We start from the raw sequence: 12,212 nt of genomic DNA on the forward strand, positions 1-12,212 counted from the left end.
GGACGGCAGCCTCCTGAAAGAATCACAGCTCACTCCACTAGGGCTGTGGCTTCCACATGGGCCTTCAAGAACGAGGCTTCTGTTGACCAGATATGTAAGGCAGCGACTTGGTCTTCACTGCACACTTTTGCCAAATTTTACAAATTTGATACTTTTGCTTCTTCGGAGGCTATTTTTGGGAGAAAGGTTTTGCAAGCTGTGGTGCCTTCCGTTTAGGTAACCTGATTTGCTCCCTCCCTTCATCCGTGTCCTAAAGCTTTGGTATTGGTTCCCACAAGTAAGGATGACGCAGTGGACCGGACACACCAATGTTGGAGAAAACAGAATTTATGCTTACCTGATAAATTACTTTCTCCAACGGTGTGTCCGGTCCACGGCCCGCCCTGGTTTTTTAATCAGGTCTGATGAATTATTTTCTCTAACTACAGTCACCACGGTACCATATGGTTTCTCCTATATATATTTCCTCCTGTCTGTCGGTCGAATGACTGGGGTGGGCGGAGCCTAGGAGGGACTATATGGCCAGCTTTGCTGGGACTCTTTGCCATTTCCTGTTGGGGAAGAGATATTCCCACAAGTAAGGATGACGCCGTGGACCGGACACACCGTTGGAGAAAGTAATTTATCAGGTAAGCATAAATTCTGTTATTGTTTCATTAATAGAAATTGCTAGTAATGATGGTTTAGTAATTACTGTCTTTGGTCTACTTATTAACCTTTAGCCTTTGAGCGCCCCAGACCGATGCCAAGGTTCTTGTTTAATGGCCGGGAATACTTGGGGGACAGAGTGTCTGAACTGGAATTTACACATATATATGTCTTTTATTAGACGATAATAAACTTATATTTAATAATGATAAATTGGCTTAAAGGGACAGTAAACCTAGGAAATAGTGCAGAATTATATAACATTACCGCCATGTTTCTAAAGAAAAGGGTTATATAGATATTTTTCTTCAAAGCACATCTGGGCACGCTGTTTTATCACAGCCGGCCCAATCACGCTATTATACTCCATGTAGCTATTTGCCCTTTTTGTCTCTAAGTCACAGAGGGGGCTGGCAGGGCCACAGATCCTGGCTTCCCCATACTGCAGCAAGTTTGTGTGCTTTTCCCACTTGATCACTACTGTCCCTTACTGCACAGACTGCCACCCCCTGAGATTGTAACAGTCACTTTATTTATTTTGCAGTGTGACGCTGAGAGCAGCTGCAATGAGCAGGTAAGCGCTTATTATATATAGGGTTTTGCCACCTTATGCCGGGTGACCGATGTGACTGAGCCTTTTTTTTTTCTCTACCTCACAGCCATCCATGGACGACCTTGGTCTGTCATTTACAATCTCTGCAGACACCGGTAAGCACAGCTCCCTCCCTCAGCTTCTATGGTTTTTTTCTATTGGCAGTGTGCATTGTGCTGTACACTGATGTATATTTAGTATGTGCTTGTAAGTCTTTGTATTTACCCATTGCTTTAGCGCTTGACCTGTGGTGCACTTTGTATTAGGTGAGCTTTGGTTTGACACACACACCCTCTGCTTCTGTAAGTTCCCTGAGGCACAAATAGACAGAATGAGATGCAGGTAAAGGAATGTGAGACGTTGGGGCAGGGCTAGATCATTCTGGGCACCAGTGGTGTCTTCATCGCCCAGTGATAAGAGAGAGGTGCAGGACTGAAACCCCTGTTGGCTTGCCAGTTACCTCTTAATCAGCAGCTCTTCCTTTTATTGCACTGTAGTGCAGCAACCTGAGAACAGCCACAGCATGGAGCGCTTATCAACCTGTATGTGTACCCATAGTAACCCTCACACATCTGTTGTATAGTCCTCTCAGTCACATGCTGTATGTGTACCCATAGTAACCCTCACACACCTGTTGTATAGTCCTCTCAGTCACATGCTGTATGTGTACCCATAGTAACCCTCACACACCTGTTGTATAGTCCTCTCAGTCACATGCTGTATGTGTACCCATAGTACCCCTCACACACCTGTTGTATAGTCCTCTCAGTCACATGCTGTATGTGTACCCATAGTAACCCTCACACACCTGTTGTATAGTCCTCTCAGTCACATGCTGTATGTGTACCCATAGTAACCCTCACACACCTGTTGTATAGTCCTCTGTCACATGCTGTATGTGTACCCATAGTAACCCTCACACACACCTGTTGTATAGTCCTCTCAGTCACATGCTGTATGTGTACCCATAGTAACCCTCACACACCTGTTGTATAGTCCTCTCAGTCACATGCTGTATGTGTACCCATAGTAACCCTCACACACCTGTTGTATAGTCCTCTGTCACATGCTGTATGTGTACCCATAGTAACCCTCACACACCTGTTGTATAGTCCTCTGTCACATGCTGTATGTGTACCCATAGTAACCCTCACACACTTGTTGTATAGTCCTCTGTCACATGCTGTATGTGTACCCATAGTAACCCTCACACACCTGTTGTATAGTCCTCTCAGTCACATGCTGTATGTGTACCCATAGTAACCCTCACACACCTGTTGTATAGTCCTCTCAGTCACATGCTGTATGTGTACCCATAGTACCCCTCACACACCTGTTGTATAGTCCTCTCAGTCACATGCTGTATGTGTACCCATAGTAACCCTCACACACCTGTTGTATAGTCCTCTCAGTCACATGCTGTATGTGTACCCATAGTAACCCTCACACACCTGTTGTATAGTCCTCTGTCACATGCTGTATGTGTACCCATAGTAACCCTCACACACCTGTTGTATAGTCCTCTGTCACATGCTGTATGTGTACCCATAGTAACCCTCACACACCTGTTGTATAGTCCTCTGTCACATGCTGTATGTGTACCCATAGTAACCCTCACACACACCTGTTGTATAGTCCTCTCAGTCACATGCTGTATGTGTACCCATAGTAACCCTCACACACACCTGTTGTATAGTCCTCTCAGTCACATGCTGTATGTGTACCCATAGTAACCCTCACACACCTGTTGTATAGTCCTCTGTCACATGCTGTATGTGTACCCATAGTAACCCTCACACACCTGTTGTATAGTCCTCTCAGTCACATGCTGTATGTGTACCCATAGTAACCCTCACACACCTGTTGTATAGTCCTCTGTCACATGCTGTATGTGTACCCATAGTAACCCTCACACACCTGTTGTATAGTCCTCTGTCACATGCTGTATGTGTACCCATAGTAACCCTCACACACCTGTTGTATAGTCCTCTCAGTCACATGCTGTATGTGTACCCATAGTAACCCTCACACACCTGTTGTATAGTCCTCTCAGTCACATGCTGTATGTGTACCCATAGTACCCCTCACACACCTGTTGTATAGTCCTCTCAGTCACATGCTGTATGTGTACCCATAGTAACCCTCACACACCTGTTGTATAGTCCTCTCAGTCACATGCTGTATGTGTACCCATAGTAACCCTCACACACCTGTTGTATAGTCCTCTGTCACATGCTGTATGTGTACCCATAGTAACCCTCACACACCTGTTGTATAGTCCTCTGTCACATGCTGTATGTGTACCCATAGTAACCCTCACACACCTGTTGTATAGTCCTCTGTCACATGCTGTATGTGTACCCATAGTAACCCTCACACACACCTGTTGTATAGTCCTCTCAGTCACATGCTGTATGTGTACCCATAGTAACCCTCACACACCTGTTGTATAGTCCTCTCAGTCACATGCTGTATGTGTACCCATAGTAACCCTCACACACCTGTTGTATAGTCCTCTGTCACATGCTGTATGTGTGTACCCATAGTAACCCTCACACACCTGTTGTATAGTCCTCTCAGTCACATGCTGTATGTGTACCCATAGTAACCCTCACACACACCTGTTGTATAGTCCTCTCAGTCACATGCTGTATGTGTACCCATAGTACCCCTCACACACCTGTTGTATAGTCCTCTCAGTCACATGCTGTATGTGTACCCATAGTAACCCTCACACACCTGTTGTATAGTCCTCTCAGTCACATGCTGTATGTGTACCCATAGTAACCCTCACACACCTGTTGTATAGTCCTCTGTCACATGCTGTATGTGTACCCATAGTAACCCTCACACACCTGTTGTATAGTCCTCTGTCACATGCTGTATGTGTACCCATAGTAACCCTCACACACCTGTTGTATAGTCCTCTCAGTCACATGCTGTATGTGTACCCATAGTAACCCTCACACACCTGTTGTATAGTCCTCTGTCACATGCTGTATGTGTACTCATAGTAACCCTCACACACCTGTTGTATAGTCCTCTGTCACATGCTGTATGTGTGTACCCATAGTAACCCTCACACACTTGTTGTATAGTCCTCTGTCACATGCTGTATGTGTGTACCCATAGTAACCCTCACACACCTGTTGTATAGTCCTCTCAGTCACATGCTGTATGTGTGTACCCATAGTAACCCTCACACACCTGTTGTATAGTCCTCTGTCACATGCTGTATGTGTACCCATAGTAACCCTCACACACCTGTTGTATAGTCCTCAGTGACATGGTATATGTGTACCCATAGTAACCCTCACACACCTGTTGTATAGTCCTCTGTCACATGCTGTATTTGTGTACCCCTAGTAACCCTCACACACTTGTTGTATAGTCCTCTGTCACATGATATGTGTACCCATAGTAACCCTCACACACCTGTTGTATAGTCCTCTGTCACATGCTGTATGTGTGTAACCATAGTAACCCTCACACACTTGTTGTATAGTCCTGTCACATGAAGTATGTGTGTACCCATAGTAACCCTCACACACCTGTTGTATAGTCCTCTGTCACATGCTGTATGTGTGTACCCATAGTAACCCTCACACACCTGTTGTATAGTCCTCTGTCACATGATATTTGTGTACCCATAGTAACCCTCACACACCTGTTGTATAGTCCTCAGTCACATGGTATATGTGTACCTATAGTAACCCTCACACACCTGTTGTATAGTCCTCTGTCACATGCTGTATGTGTACCCATAGTAACCCTCACACACCTGTTGTATAGTCCTCAGTGACATGGTATATGTGTACCCATAGTACCCCTCACACACTTGTTGTATAGTCCTCTGTCACATGCTGTATGTGTGTACCCATAGTAACCCTCACACACCTGTTGTATAGTCCTCTCAGTCACATGCTGTATGTGTGTACCCATAGTAACCCTCACACACCTGTTGTATAGTCCTCTCAGTCACATGCTGTATGTGTACCCATAGTAACCCTCACACACCTGTTGTATAGTCCTCTGTCACATGCTGTATGTGTACCCATAGTAACCCTCACACACCTGTTGTATAGTCCTCTCAGTCACATGCTGTATGTGTACCCATAGTAACCCTCACACACCTGTTGTATAGTCCTTTCAGTCACATGCTGTATGTGTACCCATAGTAACCCTCACACACCTGTTGTATAGTCCTCTGTCACATGCTGTATGTGTACCCATAGTAACCCTCACACACCTGTTGTATAGTCCTCTGTCACATGGTATATGTGTACCCATAGTAACCCTCACACACCTGTTGTATAGTCCTCAGTCACATGCTGTATGTGTGTACCCATAGTAACCCTCACACACCTGTTGTATAGTCCTCTCTGTCACATGCTGTATGTGTACCCATAGTAACCCTCACACACCTGTTGTATAGTCCTCGGTCACATGGTATATCTGTACCCATAGTAACCCTCACACACCTGTTGTATAGTCCTCTGTCACATGCTGTATGTGTACCCATAGTAACCCTCACACACCTGTTGTATAGTCCTCTGTCACATGCTGTATGTGTACCCATAGTAACCCTCACACACCTGTTGTATAGTCCTCTGTCACATGCTGTATGTGTGTACCCATAGTAACCCTCACACACCTGTTGTATAGTCCTCTGTCACATGCTGTATGTGTACCCATAGTAACCCTCACACACCTGTTGTATAGTCCTCTGTCACATGCTGTATGTGTGTACCCATAGTAACCCTCACACACTTGTTGTATAGTCCTCTGTCACATGATATGTGTACCCATAGTAACCCTCACACACCTGTTGTATAGTCCTCTGTCACATGCTGTATGTGTGTACCCATAGTAACCCTCACACACTTGTTGTATAGTCCTCTGTCACATGCTGTATGTGTGTACCCATAGTAACCCTCACACACCTGTTGTATAGTCCTCTGTCACATGGTATATGTGTACCTATAGTAACCCTCACACACCTGTTGTATAGTCCTCTGTCACATGGTATATGTGTACCTATAGTAACCCTCACACACCTGTTGTATAGTCCTCTGTCACATGCTGTATGTGTACCCATAGTAACCCTCACACACCTGTTGTATAGTCCTCAGTGACATGGTATATGTGTACCCATAGTAACCCTCACACACCTGTTGTATAGTCCTCTGTCACATGCTGTATGTGTGTACCCATAGTAACCCTCACACACCTGTTGTATAGTCCTCTGTCACATGATATTTGTGTACCCATAGTAACCCTCACACACCTGTTGTATAGTCCTCTGTCACATGGTATATGTGTACCTATAGTAACCCTCACACACCTGTTGTATAGTCCTCTGTCACATGCTCTATGTGTACCCATAGTAACCCTCACACACCTGTTGTATAGTCCTCAGTGACATGGTATATGTGTACCCATAGTAACCCTCACACACCTGTTGTATAGTCCTCTGTCACATGCTGTATTTGTGTACCCATAGTAACCCTCACACACTTGTTGTATAGTCCTCTGTCACATGATATGTGTACCCATAGTAACCCTCACACACCTGTTGTATAGTCCTCTGTCACATGCTGTATGTGTGTAACCATAGTAACCCTCACACACTTGTTGTATAGTCCTGTCACATGATGTATGTGTGTACCCATAGTAACCCTCACACACCTGTTGTATAGTCCTCTGTCACATGCTGTATGTGTGTACCCATAGTAACCCTCACACACCTGTTGTATAGTCCTCTGTCACATGATATTTGTGTACCCATAGTAACCCTCACACACCTGTTGTATAGTCCTCTGTCACATGGTATATGTGTACCTATAGTAACCCTCACACACCTGTTGTATAGTCCTCTGTCACATGCTGTATGTGTACCCATAGTAACCCTCACACACCTGTTGTATAGTCCTCAGTGACATGGTATATGTGTACCCATAGTAACCCTCACACACCTGTTGTATAGTCCTCTGTCACATGCTGTATGTGTGTACCCATAGTACCCCTCACACACTTGTTGTATAGTCCTCTGTCACATGCTGTATGTGTGTACCCATAGTAACCCTCACACACCTGTTGTATAGTCCTCTGTCACATGCTGTATGTGTGTACCCATAGTAACCCTCACACACCTGGTGTATAGTCCTCTCAGTCACATGCTGTATGTGTACCCATAGTAACCCTCACACACCTGTTGTATAGTCCTCTGTCACATGCTGTATGTGTACCCATAGTAACCCTCACACACCTGTTGTATAGTCCTTTCAGTCACATGCTGTATGTGTACCCATAGTAACCCTCACACACCTGTTGTATAGTCCTTTCAGTCACATGCTGTATGTGTACCCATAGTAACCCTCACACACCTGTTGTATAGTCCTCAGTCACATGCTGTATGTGTGTACCCATAGTAACCCTCACACACCTGTTGTATAGTCCTCTCAGTCATATGCTGTATGTGTACCCATAGTAAACCTCACACACCTGTTGTATAGTCCTCGGTCACATGGTATATCTGTACCCATAGTAACCCTCACACACCTGTTGTATAGTCCTCTGTCACATGCTGTATGTGTACCCATAGTAACCCTCACACACCTGTTGTATAGTCCTCTGTCACATGCTGTATGTGTACCCATAGTAACCCTCACACACCTGTTGTATAGTCCTCTGTCACATGCTGTATGTGTGTACCCATAGTAACCCTCACACACCTGTTGTATAGTCCTCTGTCACATGCTGTATGTGTACCCCATAGTAACCCTCACACACCTGTTGTATAGTCCTCTGTCACATGCTGTATGTGTGTACCCATAGTAACCCTCACACACCTGTTGTATAGTCCTCTGTCACATGCTGTATGTGTGTACCCATAGTAACCCTCACACACTTGTTGTATAGTCCTCTGTCACATGATATGTGTACCCATAGTAACCCTCACACACCTGTTGTATAGTCCTGTCACATGCTGTATGTGTGTACCCATAGTAACCCTCACACACTTGTTGTATAGTCCTCTGTCACATGCTGTATGTGTGTACCCAGAGTAACCCTCACACACCTGTTGTTAGTCCTCTGTCACATGGTATATGTGTACCTATAGTAACCCTCACACACCTGTTGTATAGTCCTCTGTCACATGGTATATGTGTACCTATAGTAACCCTCACACACCTGTTGTATAGTCCTCTGTCACATGCTGTATGTGTACCCATAGTAACCCTCACACACCTGTTGTATAGTCCTCAGTGACATGGTATATGTGTACCCATAGTAACCCTCACACACCTGTTGTATAGTCCTCTGTCGCATGCTGTATGTGTACCCATAGTAACCCTCACACACTTGTTGTATAGTCCTCTGTCACATGCTGTATGTGTGTACCCATAGTAACCCTCACACACCTGTTGTATAGTCCTCTGTCACATGCTGTATGTGTGTACCCATAGTAACCCTCACACACCTGTTGTATAGTCCTCTGTCACATGATATATGTGTACCCATAGTAACCCTCACACACCTGTTGTATAGTCCTCTGTCACATGCTGTATGTGTACCCATAGTAACCCTCACACACTTGTTGTATAGTCCTCTGTCACATGCTGTATGTGTGTACCCATAGTAACCCTCACACACTTGTTGTATAGTCCTCTGTCACATGCTGTATGTGTACCCATAGTAACCCTCACACACTTCGTTGTATAGTCCTCTGTCACAGCTGTATGTGTACCCATAGTAACCCTCACACACCCTGTTGTATAGTCCTCTGTCACATGCTGTATGTGTACCCATAGTAACCCTCACACACCTGTTGTATAGTCCTCTGTCACATGCTGTATGTGTGTACCCATAGTAACCCTCACACACCTGTTGTATAGTCCTCTGTCACATGCTGTATGTGTGTACCCATAGTAACCCTCACACACCTGTTGTATAGTCCTCTGTCACATGCTGTATGTGTACCCATAGTAACCCTCACACACCTGTTGTATAGTCCTCTGTCACATGCTGTATGTGTACCCATAGTAACCCTCACACACTTGTTGTATAGTCCTCTGTCACATGCTGTATGTGTACCCATAGTAACCCTCACACACCTGTTGTATAGTCCTCTGTCACATGCTGTATGTGTACCCATAGTAACCCTCACACACTTGTTGTATAGTCCTCTGTCACATGCTGTATGTGTACCCATAGTAACCCTCACACACTTGTTGTATAGTCCTCTGTCACATGCTGTATGTGTACCCATAGTAACCCTCACACACTTGTTGTATAGTCCTCTGTCACATGCTGTATGTGTACCCATAGTAACCCTCACACACCTGTTGTATAGTCCTCTGTCACATGCTGTATGTGTGTACCCATAGTAACCCTCACACACCTGTTGTATAGTCCTCTGTCACATGCTGTATGTGTACCCATAGTAACCCTCACACACCTGTTGTATAGTCCTCTGTCACATGCTGTATGTGTGTACCCATAGTAACCCTCACACAACCTGTTGTATAATCCTCTGTCACATGCTGTATGGTGTGTACCCATAGTAACCCTCACACACCTGTTGTATAGTCCTCTGTCACATGCTGTATGTGTGTACCCATAGTAACCCTCACACACCTGTTGTATAGTCCTCTCAGTCACATGCTGTATGTGTGTACCCATAGTAACCCTCAAACACCTGTTTTATAGTCCTCTCCAGTCACATACTGTATGTGTACCCATAGTAACCCTCACACACCTGTTGTATAGTCCTCTGTCACATGCTGTATGTGTACCCATAGTAACCCTCACACACCTGTTGTATAGTCCTCTGTCACATGCTGTATGTGTACCCATAGTAACCCTCACACACCTGTTGTATAGTCCTCTGTCACATGCTGTATGTGTGTACCCATAGTAACCCTCACACACCTGTTGTATAGTCCTCAGTGACATGGTATATGTGTACCCATAGTAACCCTCACACACCTATTGTATAGTCCTCTGTCACATGCTGTATGTGTACCCATAGTAACCCTCACACACTTGTTGTATAGTTAGGCTGACCATATTGCCGCTTTAAAAAGGGACACATATGAAAAATACATATGTCAGGGTTGTTTTCATGGCTATTTAAAGAAATGGTTTTGTATAAGAACCCTCACATATGTATTTTTCATATGTGTTCCTTCTTAAAGCGGCAATATGGTCAGCCTACGTATAGTCCTCTGTCACATGTTGTATGTGTGTACCCATAGTAACCCTCACACACCTGTTGTATAGTCCTCTGTCACATGCTGTATGTGTGTACCCATAGTAACCCTCACACACCTGTTTTATAGTCCTCTCAGTCACATACTGTATGTGTACCCATAGTAACCCTCACACACCTGTTGTATAGTCCTCTGTCACATGCTGTATGTGTACCCATAGTAACCCTCACACACCTGTTGTATAGTCCTCTGTCACATGCTGTATGTGTACCCATAGTAACCCTCACACACCTGTTGTATAGTCCTCTGTCACATGCTGTATGTGTGTACCCATAGTAACCCTCACACACCTGTTGTATAGTCCTCAGTGACATGGTATATGTGTACCCATAGTAACCCTCACACACCTATTGTATAGTCCTCTGTCACATGCTGTATGTGTGTACCCATAGTAACCCTCACACACCTGTTGTATAGTCCTCAGTGACATGGTATATGTGCACCCATAGTAACCCTCACACACCTGTTGGCAGTACCATGATTAGCAGGAATTGCATGAGATGTATTTAGTGTATAAAGTGCAGTAACTCTCCCTCACATACCTGCAGTGTAACCTAGGTACCAGTTTGTCAGCACCATGATTAGCGGGAGGGGCATGAGATGTTTTTATATATAAAGTGCAGTAACTCTCTATCACATACCTGCAGTGTAACCTAGGTACCAATATGTCGGCACCATGATTAGCGGGAGGTGCATGAGATGTTTTTATATATAAAGTGCAGTAACTCTCTATCACATACCTGCAGTGTAACCTAGGTACCAATATGTCAGCACCATGATTAGCAGGAGGTGCATGAGATGTATTTAGTGTATAATGTGCAGTAACACTATTACATACCTGCTGTGTAACCTAGGTACCAATATGTCAGCACCATGATTAGCAGGAGGTGCATGAGATGTATTTAGTGTATAATGTGCAGGAACTCTCTATCACATACCTGCAGTGTAACCTAGTTACCAATATGTCAGCACCATGATTAGCAGGAGGTGCATGAGATGTATTTAGTGTATAATGTGCAGTAACTCTCTATCACATACCTGCAGTGTAACCTAGGTACCAATATGTCAGCACCATGATTAGCAGGAGGTGCATGAGATGTATTTAGTGTATAATGTGCAGTAACTTTCTATCACATACCTGCAGTGTAACCTAGGTACCAATATGTCGGCACCATGATTATTAGGAGGTGCATAAGGATACACACACATTTTAATATATTAATATTTCACAAGATATGCCACTGGAGCGTGCACTAGCCAGTACAGTATGTGTGCTAGGTTGTATAGATATATCTATATAATCTATCTATATCTCAATCTATCCTATATTATAAAAGGCCAAGTGTGTTTGTCCAAAGCTGTCATGCGAAGTAGAGTCTGCGCGAGGACAAACACACCTGGCCTTTTCCCTGCATCGCGATACAGCTTCAGGAAGCTCCAGCACTCTCAGCTGTTACGTTACAGCCAAGATCTGGACCTTCTGAAGCTTCAGGCATCTGTGTCATCTTCTGCTGGTGCTCGCAGGTGGTGGACGGCTCAGCAGCGAGGGGAGTCCTACAGAAATTAAAGGAACGGAGCGTTTGGGCAGCTACACTACAGAAAAGGGGTTTGGGGGTGCGGGGGGACTAAATGCGGGAGGGGGAGGTGGTGGGACCAGTACACTACAGAAAAAAAGAGAGAATACAAAAAAGTGGTTT

At 44.7% G+C, this 12,212-nt stretch overlaps 1 protein-coding gene across 3 annotated transcripts in view; it reads left to right on the forward strand.

Moving 5' to 3' along the window:
- FBRS (fibrosin) overlaps nt 1-12,212 on the forward strand; it is a 222,949-nt gene that overhangs the window by 22,773 nt on the left and 187,964 nt on the right. For all 3 annotated transcript variants that reach the window (XM_053694395.1, XM_053694393.1, XM_053694394.1), the window contains exons 3-4: nt 1,193-1,222; nt 1,308-1,356. In XM_053694395.1, the coding sequence (XP_053550370.1) occupies nt 1,193-1,222; nt 1,308-1,356 (79 nt within the window). The remainder of the gene's footprint in view (nt 1-1,192; nt 1,223-1,307; nt 1,357-12,212) is intronic.

The sequence above is a fragment of the Bombina bombina genome, chromosome 11 (genome assembly GCF_027579735.1).
Source record: "Bombina bombina isolate aBomBom1 chromosome 11, aBomBom1.pri, whole genome shotgun sequence".
Taxonomy (NCBI): Eukaryota; Metazoa; Chordata; class Amphibia; order Anura; family Bombinatoridae; genus Bombina; species Bombina bombina.